This window comes from Mugil cephalus, chromosome 3 (genome assembly GCF_022458985.1).
Source record: "Mugil cephalus isolate CIBA_MC_2020 chromosome 3, CIBA_Mcephalus_1.1, whole genome shotgun sequence".
NCBI lineage: Eukaryota > Metazoa > Chordata > Actinopteri > Mugiliformes > Mugilidae > Mugil > Mugil cephalus.
This window is the reverse complement of record NC_061772.1, coordinates 2,330,399-2,356,347: the sequence shown is the minus strand read 5'-3', so window position 1 is coordinate 2,356,347 and position 25,949 is coordinate 2,330,399. Positions and strand designations below refer to the sequence as shown.

Sequence of the window (25,949 nt, the reverse complement as noted above, 5' to 3'; positions counted from 1 at the left end):
TCACTTCTTATCGTGGCGTCACTGTCTCTCACTCTCTCGCCGTCTCCTTCACCCCCACTCCCTCGGCCTGTCTTTATTTTGATGTCAGATGTGGCTCGCTGGATATTTGGATTACCCGAGGCGAGACAAGCTTCAGTCTGGCCCAGTGTGGTGTAAGACACATGAAACACTGAAACTCAAAGTCGGCGTGTATCTGTGTTTGTGACGCAGTAAATGTCACACAGCATACACAGCATCTGACATCTAGACAGCTTTATTGGAGGAATGCTGTGTTTATGTCCGCTTCAGTCTATCTTTTATTTATTCCTTATTTCTTTTGCTGTTTTATCTGTTTGACTTTTTTCTTTTTCTTTCTTTGTTGCCTGTTTTTCTCCTCCGTTCTCCCGTTTTCTGTCTTCATCTTTCCTTCTTTATATGCTGTGAACCCCATCATTTTGATGGCCTGAGGATTCATCACTATGACACACTATGATTATGCATTTGAGTAAAGGATGAGGCATTTTCATATAACACTGTCTGTGTCAGTGGATTACAACAATGGACAACAATGGGGTGGACGTAAAGAACGCATTGATTTTATGATGCATTTTATTTTTTTATGAGTTTTTTTGCTGGTGTTGAAACAGTTTTGTTAAAGCATGCAATGCTTTGTGGGGTATGAATGTAGGGTATTATTTATTAAGAGCTGACCATTACAGTCTCTTCTAGGTCCATCAATCAACCTGAAAGCCACAGTAAAACACAAATTGTGGAAATCATTGTAGGAAAATGGTTTTGTGGCCTTATGTATTCCTCATGTTTTATAGCATTTCTGTTTTCTGTAAATGTCTCCTTCCTCCTTCCTGTTCTTGTTCTTTTTCTCTCCTTCATTCATCATCTCCTCCCTTCTTTGTCTTATTCCTCTTTTTCCTCCTCCCCTTCTTCTTCCTCTTCTTCTTTCTGTTATTGTTATTGTCATGGCCATCCTCTGGTATTTATTGTTACTTCATTTCTCTGTCAAGTGAAACATCATCAGTACAGCAATGTAGCAGTCTTTGTCTGAAAATCCACTGTGGTTCAGGTAGCTGTTAGCATGAAGAAGAACAGTTTTATCTTTAAATGTGTGTGACTCTTCTGTCATTCTTGTTGCTGCCATTGATAATGACGCACTCACTCTCTGATCAGATCATGGACGGATCCGGAGACAATGACCCGGACCTCGTTCCTGCCGCCCACCCTCGATTCTGTGAAGCCATCAAGACGGACACAGCGGCCTACAATGCACTGTTCACCAGAACATTCCACAACAAAACCTTCCACGTGTACCGGGTCAACAAGAAGCGCAAGAAAAGCGCCAAGAGCTCAGCAGAGCCCAGCGTGGCTCCGTAGCAGGCAAGAAAACCCAGCAGAGGCCAGAGGTGGAGAAGAAGAAACAGAAGCACAGAATCCTTGCTGTTCCTCTGTCTCCTTTCTGCACCGCACCCGGCTGTGATTGTGCCCATTATTTTTTTCAAGACTTGGCTCTATGAACTGCTGTGTGGGCCAGTGGACCAAGTCAAGCTTGGGGCTGTAGTGTTGTACTTAGTGGACTATTGAAGCAACTATACGAGTCCTGCGCTGGGCTCTTAAGTCCCTCCTCCAAGTAAAAAAACAAAACTAGATAAATTGATGTGTAAAAGTTTATGCGGCAAAAGACAACATTCCAGCATATCCCCCCTCTAGCATTTCCAAGTGGTATCACCCTTTGTACTGCAGTCACAAAGACCACAGCCAGCAACAACCAACAATATGGGACACAAAACAATCATCACCAGCCTGAACAAGCAAAAGTGTCAAATATGAACATATATTTTCCATATGTAGTAATATGGTATAAATATGGAGCCTGGAGTATTGTTTCCTGCAAATGAAGAACTACAGTAGGGGTAGTAGTTAGGATAGAAGAGAGAGAGAAGCCCTGACTTTATTCATCATCGTAGTCTGCAATGGAGATGTTGAATCAGAAAAAGTCTTTAGTACGTGTTCAGAAAACTGAACTGAGTTAGTGTCAGTATTTTAACTGTTTACAAAATGAAATCAGATGCAACAGAGAAGGTGGCAGTAGAACATACTGGTGAAGAAAGGCCACTGGAACTCAAGGGACAGGTTTGTTTACATAGTATTAATCACTACAACTAGAACATAGCATGCATGAGTGACGTTAGCATCACGGCTACTGCTAACAGCCTGGTGACTGTCCAAGACAAGAGACAACTGTAAGATTTCCAGTTTGAACCTAGACCACAGGAAAATAGTTGGCAGTGTTAATGAATAGGCAGGTTTATTACTGATCTAGTAGAAATCATGTCAAATGAATGTCTGGTTTGAATCAAGTCAAGTCTTTCTCCATTACACGATTTATGTTTCAATTTAAAAATGTCCAGGAGATATTCTACCTAGTGCCAGACATAATTGCAGAGTGAATCATTGTTACATTGAGCATCCAGCATTGACTTCATAATGCATAATGGACCAGTACTTTATGCACAAAGAATGATGTTGAAATTTGTAATACATTGTAAATACAAGTGCTTTTGTGTACAGTTCAGACTGTACTTGCTGAGCTTGTCTTATGTGAGGATTTGAAGTGACTTGAAACTGTATCCAAAATGGGTGTAACCCAACCCAGAGCTTTTCTTTTTTGTTCATCATAGATTTTCAATTTCTAGTTCAAACTGCCACTGTGCTGTTTTTGAACAGCATCGATTAAAGCTGAAGCACCAAGGTCTTTCTTAGTAGAAAATGAAATTGTATTGAGTTAAGAGATGTTCTGATTTAGATTTGAAAATCCATCCAGCTCTTAGTTGTAGTTCTCAGGGTGCGCTTTGGTAACTGTTCCATGGTTTAACTCATGGAGGTGGCTGTGTTAATGTGCAGCCTCGGTAGCTGTTGTACCAAGCCATGTGAATTGGTTCTCAGGATTGTAAAATAAGATAATTAGGATGATTAGGCTGGTTGCACCGTGTCATAATGAAATGAAAGCTGCACATTTGGCACACGGTTTAGCTCCACCCCTGTGAGCAGCTGTTCCCTGTGTCTCGTGTGTCACTGGGCCTTTAGACATCATTTAACAGTTATCAGAGTTCACTCTTGACCAGCTAATAGAGTTCACAGCAACTTAAATGTGGGTAAAAAGCCCCAATGGAGACGCTTGACTATTAGCTTGACTTTTTGCCAGGCTACGATGATATGTGCTGACAATTACCCGAAAAGAAAAAGGGGGAGATAATGATGTTACTTTCCGTTGCCGCCTGGGTGCTTAGATGTGTTTTTTGCCGTAAAAACTGAGGTCAAAGCTGGTACCAAGTGAAATTTGTGACAGTGTTGTTGTTGTGATTGCTGTCATGTTTTTCTTTCTGTCGGCTCTGTGATTCTCATCAGCAACAGTCTCAACCTTTTCACTCTTGTCTCCCTCACACACACACACACACACACACACACACACACACACATGAATAATGGAAGTGGCGAGGAAATTGCAGCAGACTGACAACAGCGCTGATTCCCCACCACAATCCAGAATAGTTTGAGGGAGTGGGTGGTGGAGGGGGGAGGAGGGCAACACTTGCATATCAAACTGAGGCTTTGTGGTGAGAGAAGAAAGTGTCTAGGAGGAGTGGGGAGGACTGGAAAAGGCTCATGTTTAAACAGCAGCGGAGAAATGAGAGTGCATCAAAACAGATTCACAATGATCTGAACCCTCTCCTCGTTTTCTTCTTCCAATACAAACGGCAGAGAGGAGAGCAGGTGAAAGGATGGAGCCATGGTGGTAATTATTGGTTGGCCAGTCAGACACTGAGACATTTGTGTGAAGATGACACACACACACACACACACACAATTTCCCCTGCCTCATCTCAGTTGGCCTATATTTGTACACTTGTTAATAAGGACCTGTGTGTTTGATAATCCATACACTGGCAGATGTGTGAACCCTCCTGCACATAGTCATGTCGAGGCTTTTGAACAGGCCAGGGCTTTTGTCGTTTGTTAACGCCGCGGCCTCATTGTAATGCATACCAATCGGATCAGTGCGTGGAACAGCACCGCTTGTTCTTCCCCCTCCTGGCTTCATATTGGATGTTTAATTTAGGAGATGTCTGATTGCTTTATTTGAGAGCGAAGTGATTCCATTATGTTTGCCTAATAAGAGTGTACTAATGTAATATTTTTTTTCAGCACTGTTAATTTCCATACATATTGGGATTAGCAGTTCATTCAGAGGCACGCTGTCTGCCTATGGTTTTCCTAATGAAGAGAAGGCCGCCATTAGCCTGCAGAATCCTGCTCTACTTTACAGCACAGGGGGGTTGTTGCTGAAATAAACTGAAGACACTTAATAACTAGAGGGGCTTTGTGCAACTGAAGAACTGAAGGGGTTTGTTGGATGTTGAACTGTTGCATGTAAGCAGTCTATATTTGAGACAATTTGTTACATTTATGATCATGTTTCCAAGGCCAAGAATTGAATTTGCGTCTTGTGTTCCATCTTAATATAATTGCTGAACATGTTGTCGGACCAACATGAGTGTATATCCATCCTTCTGGGAAGGCTGCCAGATGGCACTAAGCTGGCACAGTTAAATTTGGTAGCTGGAGGAATCTGATCTTCTTCAGGTTTTACACTCGTGTTAGGTGTTGATGCCACACTGTCAGATGCCACTGAAGTTCTTCCCAAAGGTGTTGGATGGCAGAACAAGCAAACAGAGCTGTCTCGAGTACAGGTCATAAACTCCACCTCCATGTTAGTGGATGGGACATGAGTCAAACTAAAACACTACAAGTACACAAATATTTTTCTTTCTGTCATTTTAGGTACTTAATATAATGATGATGCACTTTGAAGTGTCCATTTTTCTCATCTCATCTTCCATACCGCTTAATCCTCACTAGGGAGCCTGTCCCAGCTGACACTGAGGGAGAGGCGGGTACACCCTGGACAGGTCACAGGGCTAACACAGAGACAAACTCCCACTCACACCTAGGGTCAAATTAGAGTCACCAATCAGCCTAGAGTAGGTGGGAGAAACCCAGAGAAAACTCACGCTGACACAGGGAGAACAGAACCAGCACCTTCTCACTGAGAGGCGTCAGCACTAACCACTGAGCCACTGTGACACCCTGTCCACTTTTCCTCTTATTTGACAGAGGTGTCAAACTCATTTTAGTTCAGGGGCCACATTCAGCAAAATTCAATCTCCAATAGGTCGGACCAGTACGGTAACAGAACAATAACCTGTAAGTAACAACTACAGATTTTTTCTATTTGATTTAGTGCAAAGAAGAACATGTAAATCAGATTCACATTTAAGAAACTGTCCTTCAAAAAAAATTCTCAAGAAAAATAAGTGCAATTTGGGTACATTGCCGTGTGCTCTGTAGTCCTGGGTCTCAGTGGTGTGTTCTGTCCAGTTCTCTGACTGGGTAGAAGTTATTTTCATTGAAGAAAAGCCTGGTCTGCTATGTAATTTGGTCACTTTGCGGGCCAGGTTAGACCCTCTGGTGGGCCGCTTTTGGCCAGCGGGTCGTATGTTTGACACCTGTGCTATAGAAGCAAGATGTGACATCGTGATGAATGCCAGTTGCCATGCCAACCGCTCCTGTAGGGCCGTGAGGGTCAGAAAAAATAAGTCCAGTGTATATACCCTAATCCAGCATTTCTTTGTAACTGATGGAGGCAGAGCACAGCTCAGTGTTAATCAAACACAAACACGAGAGACTCTGGAGGAAGTGTAGGAAAGTCACTGATAACATGGCTCTACCATGGCTGTACCATGCAGACTCTGGCCCTGAAGATGGCCCCACCGTATCCCCGGGACACTAGCTTCATTTTGGGCAACATGAAAATACGTGGGGACGCATTGTCTCCCGAGACACATGCATTTCATTAAGTTCACATGCTCTCACGCCACACATGACATTTCTCACAGCGAGAAATGATGGACTTTAAAAAAGATGGGTAATCTTTGAATAGATGAGGCAAAGGCAGGATGTTCTGCTTCAATCAGAAAATCACAAAATAGTGTTTGTTAGTGTTTATTTATATACAGTCTATGGCCCTCACCATGTAAACAGGCTACAGACCTAAAGGAATGTGGGTATTTTGCATGTGAAACAGAATGAATTAAAGTGGGTCTGAATCCAGGCTGCTTCTTAACATTAATGGACAAAAATGAAAACAGATGGAAACACTTCAAATTATACATGTACATTTTGCCTTTTTTTATTATTATTATTTGCCTTTGGTCAGTTTATTATGTGTTGGGAGTGATGTTGGTGCTGAGACATAAGGACTAAAACCTAGTCATGATGTGCAGCACTTATTTCCAACATTATCCACAGGCGTCTAAACAGACAATCCTTTGAGCCAGTGTAAATGCATACCAGCTATTTCTGATGCGAAATAACTTCACAGAGTGGAAACGGGAGTGGAGCTGAAGGACGCGTGTCAGAGCTGCAGGCGTGAGTGATGAGCTTTCCTTGGTCAGCAGGTCACAACCATCTACTTCTGGTTATGTAAAAGAGGAATGTTGTATTGTGTGTTTTGGTGTCTTTGGTCTGGTTTCCACTCTGCTTGCTGTTTGTTTTCTTTGGCTTCTCTAAACTCTTATTATGCTGCTGAATTTTCTACTGCAGGACATTTGTCAAATCAGAGACCACACAGTATGAAAGGTTTACTCTGCAGTGCAGTGTCCTCCTCATGCACATCACTGGTGCAAAGACACCTGTTTTAGATATCAGACACATCTATGTTTAATGGCAGTGTGATCAATAAAATGATCTTTTTCCCATACACGATCCTGCTTGATTCCTTTCCCTTTTTAATTCATGGCTCTAGAAGCAGTCACCATTCAGAACAGTCACTGGTGCAAATCAATGAATTTATTGAGAAAAAAAGGTCAAAGCAAATACAAAACACTTATATAACTGTCAAAAGCTCATCACCATCATGTTGATAAAAAATATGTGGATTATTTTTTTTCCTCAGAAGCTGCTGCTATGCTGCTGCTTTTCTGGACAAAAAGCGATAATTAATCTATCTCTGTATTTACAAATGAGGTAAAAACATTGACTTTGATCACAACATGTCTGTACCCAGAACACAACAGTTAAGAAGCCATTTTATGCTACAAATGAATGAAGTGATCGTCTGCTCGTTCCAAAAACAGCTGTGAAGCAGTCTCCATCCGTCACCTCTGTGTGTGGCGCAGGCTCCGTCCCTCTCCACAGGAATAAAATACAAACCCTGGAGGAAAGCCCCGCGCTCCAAACAACAGAACAACACAAAAGCCTGTGCCGTATTTTCAGGGATCTTTCTACGGCGTGCCGCCACCCTTGCCTGACTGCTAAGGCCGTTATTTTTTTATTATTATTTTAGACTGCCATTGTTGTCTCAGCTTTCCAAAAAAAGCACGGTTCTGGAAAGCTGCCATCTGGGAATCAACTTGTCTGTCTGACTTTTTTTGAGAGTCCATTCAATCCTTTGGCTTTTCCAGCATGACGGCAGACCATCAGCTCCTATTAGGATTAGTGGCCTGACAGGTTTTCACCCTCTTCTACCCTTTAACTGCTTCCTGCTGAGATGCTCGTCTCTGCCGGAAGACAAATACTACTACTACTACTAATAATGGTAATAATAAAAGCCAGTGAGTGCTGTTGCTAGCTCCAGCAGAATACAGCCTCTGAAATGCCAGAAGTCTGGCTGGCCTTTTGGAGAACAGAGAGAGAGGGCGGAGGTGTTTGGAGGAGGACGGGCATGACTTTTGTACTAAAGCCATTTTTACTGTGCAACAAATTGTTTCTACAGAAAGCCATTGCTTCCCGCATGTTGTCCCTGTAGCTCCTCGCAGTGCTGCTGTGCACTGGGGTGAAACACTTCACCGTACAGTCACCCGCTCTCGGCCTCTCCTCCTCATCTGCTCTCTGATTCTAACCCTTAGCCTGTAATTATCTCTCTCATCAAAGGTGAGAAGCACAGGTCCTTTTTTTAGACGCTGCCTCCCTCTTCGCCTTCACCGCTTTATTATTGTTCTTTGCCTTTTCATTCCTGTCAGACAATTTGTTCTCACCGCTTCAACAACTGTTGTTGTGTTTTTTTTTTTATTTTTTTTATTTTGATGTCACAATGAAGCCAAACAAGAGGAGCTGGCAGGGATTGCCACCATGTCGACAATTCACAGTTTGCATAATAACTGCACAGTCATTAGCTCCCTGGCCTGTATTTGTTATCAGACTGTTTCAGCTAAGAGTGTGTTCGAATTTTGAAACTGACAATAGACACTGACAATAAGTGCGTGTTTGAACAGTCTATGGCTCAGGTATCACAGCTCAGAACTGCATTTATTTGTGTAATCCTCATAAATATCCTTCATCCTCCTCCATCCATTTGTTTGCACTGAGCAGTCACCTTGAAAAGCTGCTCCACATAGTTTGTATTCCGTGAGCAGCCTCCTGTTAAAAGAGCCTCTCCCCGACGCCAAATTTGGTATGCCCGAGGAGGAGCGTAGGCCCAACAGAGCAACAGAGCAAGTATTTCTTCCCTCCTGCAGTCCACACGTCCACTCACATTTCTTTGTTACAAAGCTGTTTGAATTTGTCTGCGCGCTCCTATGGGTGAGGAGGAACGAGCAGCAGAGGAATGCGAATGAGAATGGGAAATCAAATGAAGACGCGGGAGCAGTACTAAGCAGAAAGCTTGATGTCTTACAACCCACGGAGCGTTGAATCTTGAAACACCCGACCAATACAGAATTACTCAACCCAGCAAAAGACACATTACCAAAAGAACAGAAATCTCACTGTGGGACTCGATGATGGTCGAAGCACTTTTTTTCTCTTACAAACATTGACAGAAGCTGTGTACAGCCAGGCAGCGAGAACACCGTGTGTCCTGTAGGGATAAATCTGAACTCTGTATTATAGGGGCTACTCAGAATGAACCCACTCATCTTCACTGTCTTAGCATGTGACAGCGCAGTGTGGAATAAATGCAAGTCTATTATGTACAAAGATTCACTCAGCAGCAAGGTGCTAAAAATACATTTTAAGAGCCACTGATTTGCTCAGGTATATATATAAAAAAACCCAATAAATTAAAAAAAAAAAAAAAACCTGGCCAAAACATTTTCATTTCACATTTTGGGCCTTCAGGTGACACTCATCCACAGCAGAGGAATGTGGGGCTTTAGTGTCTGTGACTGGAACAGATTTTTCCGACAGTGAAGCTAAGCTCCATCATGATGAGTAGCCTGGGTAGGGAGTGATGTTCTAAAGCCTTTAACCTGACTGGTAGGTTTGATACTGTCTGCTCCCGCAAAGGTAGAGGGGGCGCAGAGCGACAGGCTCTTTCCATCTGTGTAAGAGGCGGCCATGTTGACTGACGGCGCTCGTCGTCCTCTAGATACCACGCCTTTTGAGTCAGCTGTCAGCAAAGTGATGGTGGGTGTGTCTGCGAGTCTCTCTGTCAGTCTCTCGCCGTGCTCCGGTCTCGAACGCCGCTAAGCGTCTGCTAATTCACTGTTTCTTGCAGACGCCTGTCAGGGTCCGTTCAGTTTGCTCTGTGTGCGTTGCAGCTCAGAGGTCGCTGGCCTCGGCCCGCTCGTACAGCGCCCGCAGCTTCTCAAAGCGAGGCCCCCACTCCCCGAGCGTCTCCTCCCTCCTCGCCTCCCCTCCCCCGTCTCCACCACTCCCTCCGTCCAATCCTGCAGAACTGAAGGAGCTGAGGGAGCCGGCGGGCGAGCCCCCTCCCTCGGTGGAGAAGACCTGCAGGGAGTCAAAAGGTCCTGTGTCCGGGTGCTGGTCAGCGTCGCGGATGATCTCACACAGGTACCGGGCCAGGTCCTGGCTGGAGAACGACAGAGAGCGACGCGCCAGCTGGGAGGGGCGGGCCTGGCCCTGCGCTGGCAGCCTGGTGGGGGGCACGTCCCTGCGCAGGCTGGTGGTGGTGGTGGCTGTGGAGGAAGAGGAGGCTGCAGAAGGGGGCAGGGTTGTGGAGCTGGCTGTCCGGCTCAGGGACTCCAGAGGCTGGGCAGGCGGCGGGGCAGGGGCCGCCTGGTGGAGGAGGTGGTGGTGGTGATGGGGAGGAGGAGGGTGGTGCAGGGCCCTGGAGCGACAGTACTGGACCGACTGAGCTGGGCTCGGCTGGAGAGACTTCTGCAGCTCTGCCATGTCGTAGGCATTCTGGACACACACACAGGGAGTCGCGCAAAGTCACACAAAAACAGAAAGAAAAATCCCAGTTAGCACGAAAGCTGTAAAAAGTCTGAGATGAGAGCAAACAGAGGAGCAAAGCAGAGTGAAAGACTGAATGTTTGGAGGGAAGAGATGAGGCAGAAAAAATGAAATGTGACAGTGAGAGAGCAGAAAGATGAAAAGAGAGCAGAAAAACAATCAGCTCTCCCCATTACGTTTACTGTGAATGTTCCACCTGTTTAAGTTTCCAATCTATCTCCATTTACTGTCTCAGAAAAGTCATAATTTTGACTATGTGTGTATATGTGTGTGTGTGTGTGTGTGTGAGAGAGAGAGAGAGACAAAAAAAATATGAGCGGAGGTGATTCAGAAAGGAGTTGAGAGGCACCTCTCCACCTGTCCACTACACACCGGTGCACTAGGGTTAAGCAGCTGTCAGTACCTGCTGACATGTACTAGAAAAGCCAGTTACTGCAGTACTGATGTGCTTCCACCAGAACTGGAAGCGTGGGAGCAGAGGAAAAAAAAGATGTAGGAGGAAGAAACGATGCATGAGGAGGATGTGTGGGCAGCTCTGTTAAACTGATAATGTTATTAGGGGAAAGTGTTTTTTATTTCTCCAGAGAAACTGCAAACAAGGCTCTTGAGAATTGACAGCAGCATTTGCTGTGTGTGGTGGATCAGGACTGTGTGTGTGTGTGTGTGTGTGTGTTTGACTGCAAAGTAACACAGTGTAAAGGACGTGTAGAAGGGTTTTGGGTACTGATAAGGTGTAACATTAGTAAGTGTTTCCAGTTGATGTGCTCCGTGTGCATACGTGTTGTGTGTTCTTTATTGGTGCAGCAGTAAATGTGTTTGTTTCGACCAAAGCTCTAATATTATGCAAGGACAGACGAGTGCTTGTGGATTCCATTGGAAGAGAGGAGAGAGGAGATAAGGATTTTGCGTGGGCCTAATTAAAATGCCTGCACACGCTGCACAATTTCTCTTTTGACCGAAACGACTGAATCCAGTGAAAAGCTGCAACCCTCTGCTAAGCATTTCCCAAATAACATAAGAGTCTTGAAAATGAAGACACCACATCATGCAAACACAAAGACTGCTCCATTAAATCAGCGTGATAATGAGTATCACTTGAAAGTGAGTGAGTCCCCTCTAGAGATGTCTTCTAACTTCCTCTGTGTGTGTGTGTGTGTGTGTGTGTGTGTGTGTACCTGGTCCTCCTCCCCACCCCCCTCCTCGTCATAGTTGAGGACGTTCTCTCGGATGTCCTCCCAGCCGTCGTGATGCGCTGAAACGTGGTAGACGCCCTCCTTGAGCCCTTTGTAGGACCTCCAGCGGGTGTAGAGGAAAATGCCCAGCAGCAACACTAGGGACAGACAGATAGTAGTGAAAGTTCATCAGCACAAATGAAATCATTTAAATCCTTCAGGCAATTAAGGTACGCTCCCAGAGGGGGGGGCTCTATAATGGAGTTGGCCTTGAGCATGGTTTGGCAGAAATGTGAGATGAAATGTGAAATTTAAAGAATTAACTGATAATGACGCATTAAAATTCAGAGAGTTATTCCATTGCTGATGTTTGACTAAATATATTTCAATATGTTAATACCAGGTAAGATTTTACTCTCTCGCTGCAGTAATTTACACTTGTCGCTTCATAAAGCAGTTCCAAACCTTCCCAGTTTTCCTCCTAAGTCAGAATGCGTGTGAGTGTGTTTGTGCATTGAGGCCAGTAACATGTGAGCAGGTGGTTTACAGTCACTGCATTGTCCACAGCAAACTCAGCTCAACCACACGTTAGCAGTAGTCGTTTCACCAAATTCTCTTTTAATCAGCAACTGCCAGTTAAATTTTAGAAGGATAGTCTCCTTAACCCATTGTTTTTTAATGGTGGGAGGGATGAACTACCTGCATGTCTGGCTTATTTAACATTTATAGGATGAACTGACCCCATGTGGTTACATGTTAAAACAGATCAAATGTCAGTCTGACTTCAACGCCACAGCAGCCAGCATGGCGCGTCGTCTAATGGCAGCTGGCTTAACTTTTATGCAATTCTTTTTTTCCCCGCTCAAGGCTTTTGTCTGTGACCGTATCAGAACTGGCATGTTTCAGTATGTTCGCTCTGATGGGCATTTTGTAACAGCAGGTGCTTCCACTGCCAGGAGCAGAGGAACACCCGCACTAAGCTGGACGTGAAGCCTGCTCTCACCTCGGAACTGAAAAATGATACCACCATGGGACTGTCACATTTATTGCTCATGACAAGAGGCCCACTGGCATTGTGGAGGGTATTATAGACTCAATGTGAGCGTTTTGTTTTTATTTAGAATTAATTGAGGCCAGCAGAAGAGCATTCAGTGCACTGAAATACAAAACAGATTTATTTCCTGCAAACAGTCAGTTGAACAAGATTTCTTTATCAGGTTATGGCAGACCTACTGTTGTACAGCGTTTACCTGCTAGCTGCTGTCTTTGTCTACTCTTGAGCAGGGCTAGAAACACGGCTGCAGAGGTGAGAGCCAGTTAAACTGGGGAGGAACTGCACATGAGTTGTTGGAGCAGCGGTGATTTCTTACATGTTATCCTCATTTAATTCATAACTCAAAGAATTGTCTCTTTTCAATTCAATCTATTGCTGATATCACAGGAAGCAGCTGCTCTGTACTCTCATTCATCAAGGAATCATTTTCCATAGACCAGTACACTTCTATTCTATTCCTCTTAAACAACATTTAAATCACTTTTTGCTCTCTCGTGTGATACGTGTGATGGACTGGATCATGGGTGTTTCATTAGAATCTTATGAGTGTAACTCAAAGCTTCCCCTCTGTCATGTTAAACACTTATTAAATAACTATTAAATATTGAATTGAACAACATCAAGCCAGCAGCGGACGGGCCTGGCCTACCGCCCAGCAACAGACTTTCAGTTTAAGACGAATATTCATGTGAACCTATTTAAAATGCTAATTGAAATGAATTCAAAGCCAACTCCTTCACATGTGTCAATGTTTCTATAGCTGGGGGAAATTCAAACTGTGTGAATGACAGGCTTTATAAGCACAGAACATGCTTTAAATGAGAGCCTCTGCAGGTAGTGCTGACAGTGTTTGAGTGCTAATGGTGTCACAAGAATAAGAAGAATGGAAATTATTGGGAAATGAGTGACCTGTTGTCTCACTGGAACCCTGGAACCACTTACACTCGTAGAACAGTAATTTTAGAGCAGCTTTAAAGAGTGAAGTGACTTATTCATACTTAACACAAGTACTTGAAAAGACTGCAGGGTGGTTGAGACTGATGTTACTTAGACATGTACCACCCCCTAATCCAGACCAGACACCCCCCATAGCAATGACACTCCTTGATGGCAGCAGCCATCCCCAGCAGGATGCAGCCTGACACAGAGACACAAATGATTTGGGAACAACTAAAAAAAAACATGAAGAACAGCACAAGGTGTTGACCTGGCCTCCAAAGTCACTAGATCCCAAACTGATCAAGTATCTGTGGGATGATCCACAGAGGCCCCTCCCCTCAACCCATAGGACCCAAAGACCCCCACTAACAACATTGTGTTACCAGACACCACAGGACACCATCAGAAGACCCTTGTCCATTTTCTGATGAGACACAACTGTTTTGGAGGCACAGCAAAGACACAATATTAGGAAGGTGGTACTAGGCATATCCAGCCACAACATTAAAACCACTGACAGGAGAAGTTGACCATCTTGTGACAATTCCACGTCCTGCAGGGAACCTGTTAGACCTGGCAGTCCTAGACCAGTCCAGCCACCACCACCCTCAAAAAGGATGAGCTGATTCTACTTCAGTATAAAGCAGACTGCAGGCAGAGCAAACAGTTCTGCATGTATTTCCCTCTCTGCTACGGCTGTGACCTTTTCAGACATCTAACATATCCCGTGTCTTGTCTCATACCAATAACCTCTTACTTTGATGAACCTAGTTTACTGGCCAGTCCATTATATGAACCTGCTTTACACAAACAATCACATATATTCAGCTACCTTCCTCCCTTTAATTCTATTTTTTTCTTTTTACAACTGCTGAACCAAAAGGTATTTTCCCCACAGATCTGCAAAAGCAGCAGCTTGTACAATCTAGAGTACAGTGTTGAGATCATAATAAATATTTTACAACCAAATGTCATTAACTGACTGAATTAACTTTTTGACTCATGTGCTGTCTTTAGATCTGTTTTAGTGAAAACTGTATATCAGAGAGCTGCATTTAATCGCATTTGAGAACAACAGCAATCCCATAGCACCGCTCATATCAAATGGCAGCATTATAAATACCCACGCTGTTCAAATCCTATTAATCTGGGCTAAGACATCGCCATGAAAAATCTGTGATCTTAAATAACTCCAGCACATCTTTTAAACATGTCTCTCCTTCTCCATCAACCTGCTTTATATGTTCTATCCACATATCCTCCTCCATCACAAATAAAACCCAGCAGCCCATCCATCATGTAAGCACACCGACAGACGGCACTCAAACTCTCTGTGAATTGATAACACCCCATTAAACAGCCCACCCTCTGATGACTCTGTAAGAGTAAATTCACTCAGCCAGAAACCAGCTGCACAGTGTGAGAGGGAAAATCAATATTCATTTACTGTCAACTTGTCCCCCTCGCCACAACTCCAGAGTCTGGCAGATTTATAAGACAAAATTGTTTCAAGAGATTCACTGTTTCATTTCTGGAGTGGCATTATGGCTTTTAACAGCAAGTGAACAAGAAGGGGAGCGAGGGAACGAGGGAGGGGGACAGACTTTTGTTTTTTGACAGGAGACACGTGTAGCTGACTGCTACAGAGGACAACACAGGCACTAGAGAGATGGAGAACTGGCAAAGACAAGGTCACGGGTTCAGTCCTTCGCCCCGACTTCAATAGCCCTCATTACTGTCGGGTGCCCTGAGCTTCCCAAAGACAGAAAAAAATAAATAAATCGAAATACTGTTGAGAAGCAGCTGCACCAGCAGCCTGGGGGTTTCCAGAGCCGATGCGAATATCAGGCTGGAGGATTTAATGCTGGGTTATATTCAGTGCTAAATACATGACACACATCTGTTGTAATCGAATTCACTGGACATGATGTGCATGAATGCTTTCAACATCCTATAAACAGTAACATGCACAATACCAAAAGGCAGGACAAAATAACAAGTGTAGCAATGGCATGTGGGAAAAGTAATAATAAAAAACATTTCCTTTTTCATTAGTGTTATTACTGGTGATAAAAAGCGAAGAAAAGAAAGAAGAAAATGTATGTAACATGTAAAATCTGAATAAAAACAGACAGCAAAAGGAGGAATATAATTAGTTAGCAAACATATATAAGAAATCTTTCACATTGTCAAGTGAAGTTTGTCTTCAATAAGAAAAAAAGTTCTTTTTTTGGAAACTAATTTAAACATATAACGCTCAGATGTTGTGTAGTTGGTGCTACTCATCTGTCCATCACTACATACATTTTTTTTCTCAATATCTTGATTGGCTAATTAGGATTTGGCAAATATGTGAGATTTCTGCCAGAGCATCATCAGTTCTCAAAGGAGAGACTCCAGAGCAACTTGGGTGGGTGGGTGGGTGGGTGGGGGAAGTTGGCTAGTGTGCTAGCTAAATTCACATTAACATACTGACACTGGAATGTACAATTGTTAGATTAGGTGTATAATCATTCTTAATTGTTCCTTTTAATACATCATAATGAACTATATCTTTACTGATTCCACTCATGCATAGTTTGTCAGGGGACTGCCCGTATTTCAAACAAATAACCAAAATATATCTTCTCTTTTTACGGATCCAGAAGTGGCAGCAAATCAATGTTGGGTATGAGAAACGTGTTTATAAAACAGTGTAGGCTAAACAAAAAACATCAGACTTCACATGGACTTCATTAGGCATTTCTTTTTTTTCTCCCAGCACAAACTCCCAGGGTGTGATGTGAAGTGTACAAAGAAATCTGATCTGGAGCAGCAGTGAGGATGGCAGTGCTCCACTGCATCAATCAATATCATGTGCATTAGTGCTTGGGCCTATGTGAAGGGTAAAATACACTCTAATATAAACTGCAAATACAAGAGGCGTGTTACTGTTTGGTTTATGGAGGTGCAGTTTATGCTGTTATGTGTTTATACTTTCTGCTTCTCAACTCTTCTGAGCAGATTGCCTTAGTTTGTGTATATGTATGTGTGAGTCAGGGTAAAGAAGTGGCTAGAGTGAGCTCCAGAGGGAGGTGAGCAAGGAAGCTGGAGGTCAGGGTGCAGAAGATGAATGTGCTCTGTTCCAAGCCCTCTCTGGAGGGCAAACAGTGAAATTGGGAATTTGATCAGTATTTCTGACAGCGCGTTTGTTTGTTCATTGGTGTGCGTGAGTGAGGAGTGAGTCTGAAACGAAAGATTATGTGTTTATTTGTTTACAATGCCTCCAAGGTCCAGTGCTGTCTTTGACCATCCCTCTTTTTTTTTTTTACTTTAACTTTCTCACAGTTTTTACTCAGCTCTTATATCTGCCTTCTACTTACCCTCTAAGCTCCACTAACACTTTTCTTCCTCCTCCACTCCTCCTTTAAAGTTAGTTTCTATTGAAGCCATTGGCCTTTAACAACAACCACTGCATTAGGTCATCCCCTAAAGTACTCCTGGATTGCCTGTAGATGCCTTGGGCTAACTGCACCACAGCAGATATTAACACACACTCCACTCCTAAAAATCTCACCACAGCGAATTCACTTCCAAATGTCATAGCTGTTTGAAATGAATGGAAATACTTCCTAATTCCTGTACAAAGTCTCCAAAATGAAAACGCATATTTTGATACAGCATTCCCTCTAGAAAGGACTGGATACCCAGTGAGGTGGTATGCAGCTCAACGTAGTTCAAATGATGCTGAATGTGTGCGTGTATAATGGGATTTCCTGTCAGACAATCAATATCTGAGCTGGCCTGCAATGAGATCAGTGTCTATGAGTACATCAACACAGGTCAATAATGTAGTATGGACTTTTACCTCATCAGAGTATAATTCTGTTCACTGGAGCCATCTGCCTCTAATCTATCACTACTCTTCTTCTCACTGCCCTCTTTAAGTGCCATCATCTGAGGCAGTTTACTGAAGGCCAGTAGAAATACAAGGTTGATGACAACCTTCTATCAACATTTACAGGTTTAATGAGGTTTTCCCTAGCTAGCTAGGTTTTCCCTAGCTAGGGATCTACCCACACTGACTATTTTCAAGAAGAAAATTGGTCTATTTTCCAAGTAATTCATTCACAGGAATATAAAACCCTGCAAAGAAACCTAATACAATGAGACCAAGTCCAGAATCTGTCCGTTATATTGGCTTGCTATGCACCCTTTGCAGTCTTTGTAGCATTTCTTCTGGTGCCATTTCTTCAGTCTTAATGTGATGAGCGTCTACTCATCTACGCTCATCTGATGATGATCAGTGCCATGTGGCAATCTTGTGGACAACAAAAACAAGGTATAAAGAATTTGGCAAAGATGGAAAGATAGCTTAACAACTTATAAAAAACAACTCTTTAATGTTAGAACAGCATATTATTCATCATTAATAGAAGAAAACAAGAACAACCTCAGATTTCTTTTCAGCACTGTAGCCAGGCTGACAAAGAGGCAGCTCTGTTGAGCCATCTATTCCTTCAGCTCTCAGCAGTAATGACTTCATGAGCTTCTTTATTGATAAAATTGTTGGTATTAGAGAAAAAATTCAAGGCATCCTTCTGACAGCTGTCAAAGATGTAAGTACAGTGGCATGTCTGCGAACCTAATCAATATTTGGAATTCCTCTCTCCAATAGATCTTTCTAAACTCACTTCAATAATTATTTCTCATTAATTAACACCTCCATATTAAATCAGATAAATTTATCTTTATCAACGCAATATTTCCCTCAGTCTTTTAAGATTAGTGTAATTAAACCTTTACCTAAGAAAACTACTCTAAATCCAAATGTTTTAGTCAACTATAGACCAAATCTAACCTTCCTTTTCTAACCTGCTCTCGCTGAAGTTACCAATAATCTCCTCATGGCTTCAGACAATGGACTCCTAGATCCACCTAGATCTTAGTGCTGCATCTGACACTATTGATCACAATATTTTACGACAGAGAATTATTAGCAATGATTCTTCTACTTTTATAAAAGTAACTAAACAAGTTATGGAGTTCCACAGGATTCTGTACTAGGACCAATACTCTTCGCATTATACATGCCTCCCTTTGGCAATATTATTAGGAAACATTGTGTAAATGTCCATCGCAATTCAGATGACACCCAGCTAAATTTATCCATGTAAAAAAACCCAGATGAAATTAATCACCTGGTTAAATGGCTTGGGCTACATGTAATTATTCCTATTCCTAAACTCAGACAAAACAGAAGAAATTTTATTTGACTCTAAACACTTGTCCTTTAATTCGCACATAATGCAAATGACCATGACTGCCTTCTTTCATCTGTGTAAAATCGCATCTTAAAGACCTCATAGTACCAAATCATCCCAACAAATCACTTCGATCTCAAATACAGGCTTACTTGTGGTTCCTAGAATTTCTTTCTTTTTTTTTGTGGAATACTTTATTTTGAAGTTTTCAATTATGCAAAAATAGTACCACTGACTCCCACAGGCAAAGTAGCGTAAATAATAAAGACAAATAAATAAATGATGATAAAAATAAAACGATCTAATGAATGCATAAAAAATAATACTAATAACAATGAATAAATAAATTATTACATTGTGACACATATGTCACTAAGACATCTTAAACATTGTACCTGGACATTAATATCAATTTACAATTGAACCAGTTTAAGGGTTACCGAGAGTCCACAGCTGTTAGGGGTAATGTTTCTATATATTCGGTAAAAGGTTGTCAAGTCTTTAAAAAGGTGTCGTATTTATTTCTCATGACATATGTGATCTTCTCTAAGGGTAGACAGGTCATCATTTCAATATAGAGAGGGAGGAATCTGACTTCCAGGTTAACGCGAGTCAGAGTCCTGGATCTAGTGGAATCGGAGTATCCACGATTTTAGTCAGCGTGTCACATATATCATACCGAAATACAGTTAATTTAGTGCATTGCCACGTGCAATAAATACGTAAAATTTTACTTTTATTTTACAAAACTTTATTTTTTGAAATGGGTGTTTTGAGTGACAGATCAACCTTCACTCCAATAATTTTATGAACCTCATACCATGATCTAACCAGGTGGATAATAAGTGGGTTCTTGGTTTTACTAACAATACTTTTGGGATTCCACTTATAAAACAAATCACTTTTCACCTCTTCATTAAGGTCATACATTTCAATTTGTGTCCAAGAGGGGACGGAGTCTCGTTCAAACAGTGGTAAGAGAAACCTCATTTGTGCTGCCCAGCAGTAGAATTTAAAGTTGGGGAGTCACAGGCCACCCACCTTAAAATCCCATGATAATTTCTCTAGTCTTACTCTAGGTAACTTATGATTCCAGATGATTCCAGATGAATCCATTTATGCTTTTATTAAGGGGTTTAAAGATGCTATTGGGAATTGGGATAGGGGAAAAGTTGGAGTAGAGTAAACCAAGCTTTTCAGTGAACATTTGCAGTGCTGATGTAAGATTTCACCACAGAGATTATTTCTTCATGCAGCAGTTTCTTAGTATGTGTTCTACTGCAAATTCTCCTAAAACAGCATTTGAAAAACCTTCACAACACTAGGATTAAAATACACTATACATGCCATCAGCGGCCTGCAGAGATGTGGGCTATTGAAAGTTTTAATACAGTTTTAAACACATTCTGTTGTCCTGTCTAGCTGTGCTCTTACATCAATATGAATGTACAAATATAAGGTGGTTGATGAGATATTCTGTTTGAAAAGGGAACTGGGGTGGGGGGTAGGATTATGTTTTGTATGTTTTCTACTTGTTTGTTTGTATGCTTGTTTACTTTAAAAAAGAAAAAAAGAATCACAGCTATTTGTAAAGGTCATGTAACATGATGTGATGTGTTTCATTAAACAGATTTATGAAAATAATAATAATAATAATAAAGTTTTAAAGATGGTACCATCGGAAAACAAGAGAAATGCAAGTGTACTATGACATTAAACATCTAATCTGAGCTGCTGTCAACAGGATTTTTAAGTTGATTTGTTAATGAATGAAACCCACAAGGTGATATTGGTCATTTAAAGAGACTCAAAGTGGTTTTGTGTGTTTCAGCTCATTGTTTTGATTTTACAAACACTCTCTTTACCGTTTCAAACTGCATCTTAAATGCCAACAAACGTGAAGCACTAAAGACCCAGTTCTTTCACAAGTTGGCCCCAGATCTGGGCTGAAATACGAATGAATACTGGACTTCTATCTGGGGTGGCAATGTTGCATTTACAGCTTGCTGCAAGTAGCAACAAACACAATGAATAAAATCATTAAAAAGCAATGATTTGGGTTACTTTGAGTGAAAAATTACTTTAATTCAAGATAGTATCTTGTGAATTTATATACAAAGGCCACCAAAAAGTTTCCTCAGTGACGTCCTCAAAGTGCTTGTAGAATCATCCAACTCTGCAGTTGTCTAATGCAGTAGGACCTTTGTATCTAAAAGTTGTTAGCAAACACAGTACAAGAAAAGAGCAAGAAAAGTATAAGAAATGTAAGGAGAAAAACTGAGTGAAGCGGAATGAATTGTTTTTGGGTTTTCTTTTGGACGTAATGACTCAAAGTCAAAGCCAAAATCATGTTTAGTCCATTTGCATCAGAAACACTGTCAAGGTCAGCATATGGTACAAAGCTTTTTATCATTGGGAAAATAATAATTAAAAAAATGTTCTCTTCCTTGAGGCAGGCTGGAGGGACATGTCAGTGGCCTTGTCTGGCTGAGGTCTATCTAAACAAACATTCACTGTTCACTGTGACCTACAGTACATGCTATGATCCTGGTTAGATGCACCAGCATCTAACTAGCCCAAATGATATGCCTAATGAAATGTATATATTATTTAATGTACTGTACAGTTAATTATCTTTTGTTTGGTGGTTTACTCAACAAGCTGGGGGCTAATGTGAAAAGCAAGACTCAGAGTTCACGCCACAAGTTACAGTCTGGTCCATAGGTTTTTGTTCCCACTGGAAACCACAGTGGATTTTAAATATAGCTACGAAGAGCAGTCTTTCAGTGTAGTGTAGTCTTTCAGTTTACATCAAGTTTTCTGACAGGGAATGTTACTTTGTGAAGAGGCGGTAAAGCATGGAGCAATCAACAATCTTTCCTGCAGACTGTAATGGCTTTAAATGCACACATGAAATATTTCAACTCCATTTGACAGAAAACTTATTCTTTCAGACGAATTATGTTTGACTAACATTGCGTGGGTGGGCTCACGTCTCCCTCAGCAGTACATCAAGCTCCACATGACTTCAGTAGGTATTAATGTACTTTCAGTTGGAGAGATTTGGGTATTCTGCAGCATATGAAGAAGGATCTGCTGGAACATTCACTGTGGTGCTGTCTCTGCTGTATTTAATCAAGACTGAAATGGCTTGGGGTCTGGGAGTGCTGCAGTGCTGCCAGAGGACAGCTGTTTAGAGCTCTTAAAGCAAAGACTGACCTTTCTGTTTAAAGTTGTGTTTTGCTTATGGGCATTGAATGCTTACAGTATTGTCAGATTTAGTTGTGTGTGCACTTGAGTACCCATCTAACAGTGGACAACACAACCAATAGAACCAATAGAGGATCACCTAACAACTAAAAAAAATGTCCCAGTCCCATCATGAACTAATTTAAAGAGGTTTCACTTGAGGGAAGGAGAGCTTTGCTTAAAACAGAAGGCTGTTCATTTCAGATGGAAGGTGTTTTAGTTGAACTGGATGGGGACTGAGAAAAGAGAGTGCACTTCATAGTGGAGATGAAAGACAGTTTGTTTGCCACACTCTGCTTTGTGTCTGCTCAACAGCCTGCAAGTAGCCTGACGCAAGTGGCGCAGTTATTTAATAACAGGCTTGTTTGAGATGAACTGCACCTCACCTAGACAGAAGACCAGATGACAGAGCATGCAGCGGCGGGAGACGGAGACAGAAAAACATCAGTCAAGTCTTTTATAGCAGCCTTCAGTCAGCACAGATACTTACAGAAACACTCACAGCCTAACTAGTTTCAAACTTGTATTAACATTAAGAACTCTGGTGCCAGCGGTATTTAGACTTCTAAAACAGCACGGAAAAAGGAAAAAATACAATATGCAATTACAAATAAAATTACCATTACTAAGATCAAATGTTTGTTGTTTCATTTTTAATTAACCACAAAAAGTCATCAAGGTTCAAAATTTTTCAATCTTCCTCCACAACTCTGTTCATTATTTTTCAAAAGCACTAGATTCTAATTGGTTTTACAATGTTATTGTGTTCCCAGTCTGTACACGAGAAAGTGGGTTGATGAGACAACAGAAAAAGTCTATTATTAGTATTAAACACAGTATAACCAGTGTCTTGGTCATTTGTGTTTCATATGTTATCTCCAACAGTGACCAACTCACTTCGGATATTATACACTTCAATTCAATATTTATTTTGTGTTGCTTAAAACCAGTATACATGTGTAATTTACTGCTGATGATAGTAGTATTATTTAATCATACAATGACTGGACTGCAACTCCTCATTGTCATGCTCATCATAAAGACAAGGATAAACCCTTTGTTTCGTGGTAGAGTGTAGGCTTTTCTCTCCTCAACAGTTTTTGCTTACTTAATCAGGCCTTTAAAATGGTAATGGTAATAGCCTTTACCATTTGCATTTGTATTTCCCCATTGCTTTTACTTTTCCCACTGGCTATTTGCTTTGCTATGTAAGTTAGCTTCTTCTTTTAGCCTCTCCATTTAGCCTTTCCAGGGCCGTAAGTTGTATTTTAAAAGCGTCTCCCAATAGTCACTGTGCGGCACGGATGCAAAGACAAAAGATCAAATCAGCTTTCAAAATAGTCCTTATTAGAGAAAGCATAGTTCAGAATCTTTATCTTGGCTACGCTTTAAAATGAAGATGCTCATTAGACCAACACACTGTGCTTGAAATATGCCTCAAAATTGAGTCTAGCACGAAAGGTCTGCCTCTTAGAAATAAATTAATGTGACCAAATACAAAATGAATACAGACTTAAGTCCTAATTAAGAGTCCTCGTGCAGTAACAAAGCAAAATTTGAGGACCCCTAATTGAAAAAGAGGGAGTAGAGGGCATAGTCTTAAAATCCTGACCTAGGTTCCCAATACTGTATGTTTTTTAAATGGTCATAACCAGATAATGTTGATTCTGATGCTACAGTTCTTGATAAGTCTTTGGTCCTTCTGCATTCTTTATTAATTCAACCAAGCCAAGTAAGGACTGGGTAATGTTCTGAATATTTGTTTAATGGTGATATATTTGAATGTTTAAATGAGAGGATTTCTGAACAGTGTGAATGGTTGTCTGTCTCTATGTGTTAGCCCAGCGATAGACTGTGGACCTGTCCAGGGTGTACCCCGCTTCTCGCCCAATGCCAGATGGGATAGGCTCCAGGAACCCCCACGAACCTAGTGAGGACAAGCGGTTGTAGAAGATGAGATGAGATGAGATGATATTTCTGAACCGTACATCAGTTAAGGTTGCTGGTCTTGGCACTTTTTAAAAATAAAAACATCAAATTACATCAAACAACAACAACAACAGCAACCTGTAAATCAAAAAAGACGATCCAGACGTCCACTGTCAGACCATTGTACAATGGCATACATCTCTCAGGGAAACAAACCTACTGTGCAGCAAATTAGGTGCAATCTCAGTGAGCAGTGTACAATGCGCATACTATATTCCTAGGTATATTATATATGACTCATCCTTATTGTATATCATGACAGCCTTGCAGGTATTGTGATTCCAATATATTATTCATATTTGGCTTTGCCAAAGATCACCTTTTTAATTAACTAAATCAGCCATCACCTAATACTGTATCAGACACAAAAAATACTGCCTGGAGGGTTTCTGAAAAGTGAATAATTATCTCAAAATGTGTGAAATGGAATGTTTGGAACCACGAGACTCCTTCTGTAATTAACAGAACTGCTACTGAGTAACTGACGCCCCTAATCAGCCCCTTATGATACAGTGGCTTGATGGAAGACACCGTTGTGTAAAAGGCAGGAGTTTGCAAAAATGCTTTTAAAGGATTGTCAGAGCATGAGGAAAAAAATACCGACCTAGAAATAAATATTGGACTCCTTGTTCAGAACTACAAGCACTGTATATAAACACAACCTTCAATTCACGATCCACTAGAAGTGCACTGCAGCATCATGTAAACTAGTCACCGATGATGACTACGCTAATCGCTACCCGAGGTGCTAGCAGGTGGCTAACACAGTGGCCTCGCTCCCGGTTTCATGCCATTTGTCCCGACTAAAATATAATATATAATACATTAAATACAGTTATGATTTAGAGATTAAAGTCCTCAATTAAAAACAAAACAAAACAAATATTAGCGTTCTGTTACAAGTTACGAGTCACATTTCACATCTGGGCTATAATAAAAATCGGTGATGTAGTGATGGCTTTCAAAGAGTTCTCTGCCCAGATTTGAAGTCCTGCTAGTCCAGTTCATCTAGAACACCTGTATCACCTGAATTTTACACAGACAAATAAAATAAAGTATGTGTTATATGTACATAATGTGTATGTGTACTGAATATTATTATGCATATTCACACTTTGTTTCCTCGATCTTAATTCATATTACCGTCTAACTTAAACTACTAACATATAACCTCGTTTCAATAATCTAGACTAACGTTATGTATGGACCCACACTGTCATATAACATTAATATTTTTTCCGTATTTTACAGTAACATTGGTCGTATGGAAAAAGTAACGTGAACGAGACATTAATGTTTCGTACTTTACGTGGTGGATTAATATTTCACAAATTGACACACTTCACTTAAAAGTATTGTTAATTATTATTTACGTTCTGACTTCGTTAGCGGTTTGATAGATAGCCTCCCGTTAGCCTGGCTAACAAACCTCAGCCTCGCTGGAAGGCTAGCCTAAGGCTAATTCATTAGATAGTTAACTTCAGCTACCGGACTGGCTGTATTGGGCACTGACACCGACCATAAGAATAATTCTCCAAATTCACTTACCGGATGGTCTTGTAGGAGATGCAGCAAAGCAGATAACTATTATTTTTTATTTGAAATGATCCAAAATGGACCAAAACCTCAAACTCAGTCGCAAGGTTGTCATTAGCTCAGGTGAGGACAGGCTAGCAGCTAGCGGCCTCTGGCAGCGCCCATACGTCACCTGTCACTCAAAGTGGGAACGTCCTTAATTATGCAGAATTTTAAATGTTACTAAAAAAACATAAACGAATGAGTTAAAAAAAAAATCACCCCCGTTCAGTTGTAATGAATAGTGAAATAAACCATTGAGACCAAACCCGTTTTTTGAACCAGGCCTTAAACATGTTTAATAATGCTGTAAAGCTGCTCTTTGTATCATGGGGGTCTATGGGGATTTGCTCCCTTTTGCAGACAGCCTCAAGCGGCCACACGATGAACTGCATTTTTTTTTGCACTTGCACATGGACTTCATCACTCAGACCTGGAGGTTGCGGCTGAAGACCTCACGTGGACAACCAACAGTAGCCC

At 41.4% G+C, this 25,949-nt stretch overlaps 2 protein-coding genes across 5 annotated transcripts in view; one reads left to right on the top strand and one right to left on the bottom strand.

Annotated features, from left to right (window-relative positions):
- The window catches only part of dpy19l3 (dpy-19 like C-mannosyltransferase 3), a 42,461-nt gene extending 37,973 nt beyond the window's left edge, over nt 1–4,488 (top strand). For all 4 annotated transcript variants that reach the window (XM_047581278.1, XM_047581276.1, XM_047581275.1 and 1 more), the window contains one exon: nt 1,165–4,488. In XM_047581278.1, coding sequence (XP_047437234.1) covers nt 1,165–1,368 — 204 coding nt within the window. In that variant the 3' untranslated portion in view covers nt 1,369–4,488. The remainder of the gene's footprint in view (nt 1–1,164) is intronic.
- Nucleotides 4,489–6,880: 2,392 nt separating this feature from the next.
- si:ch211-186j3.6 (neural-cadherin) overlaps nt 6,881–25,949 on the bottom strand; it is a 256,350-nt gene continuing 237,281 nt past the window's right edge. The window contains exons 36-37 of the mRNA XM_047580957.1: nt 11,424–11,578; nt 6,881–10,197 (exon numbers count right to left, since the gene is read on the bottom strand). Of these exons, the coding sequence (XP_047436913.1) occupies nt 9,592–10,197; nt 11,424–11,578 (761 nt within the window). The 3' untranslated portion in view covers nt 6,881–9,591. The remainder of the gene's footprint in view (nt 10,198–11,423; nt 11,579–25,949) is intronic.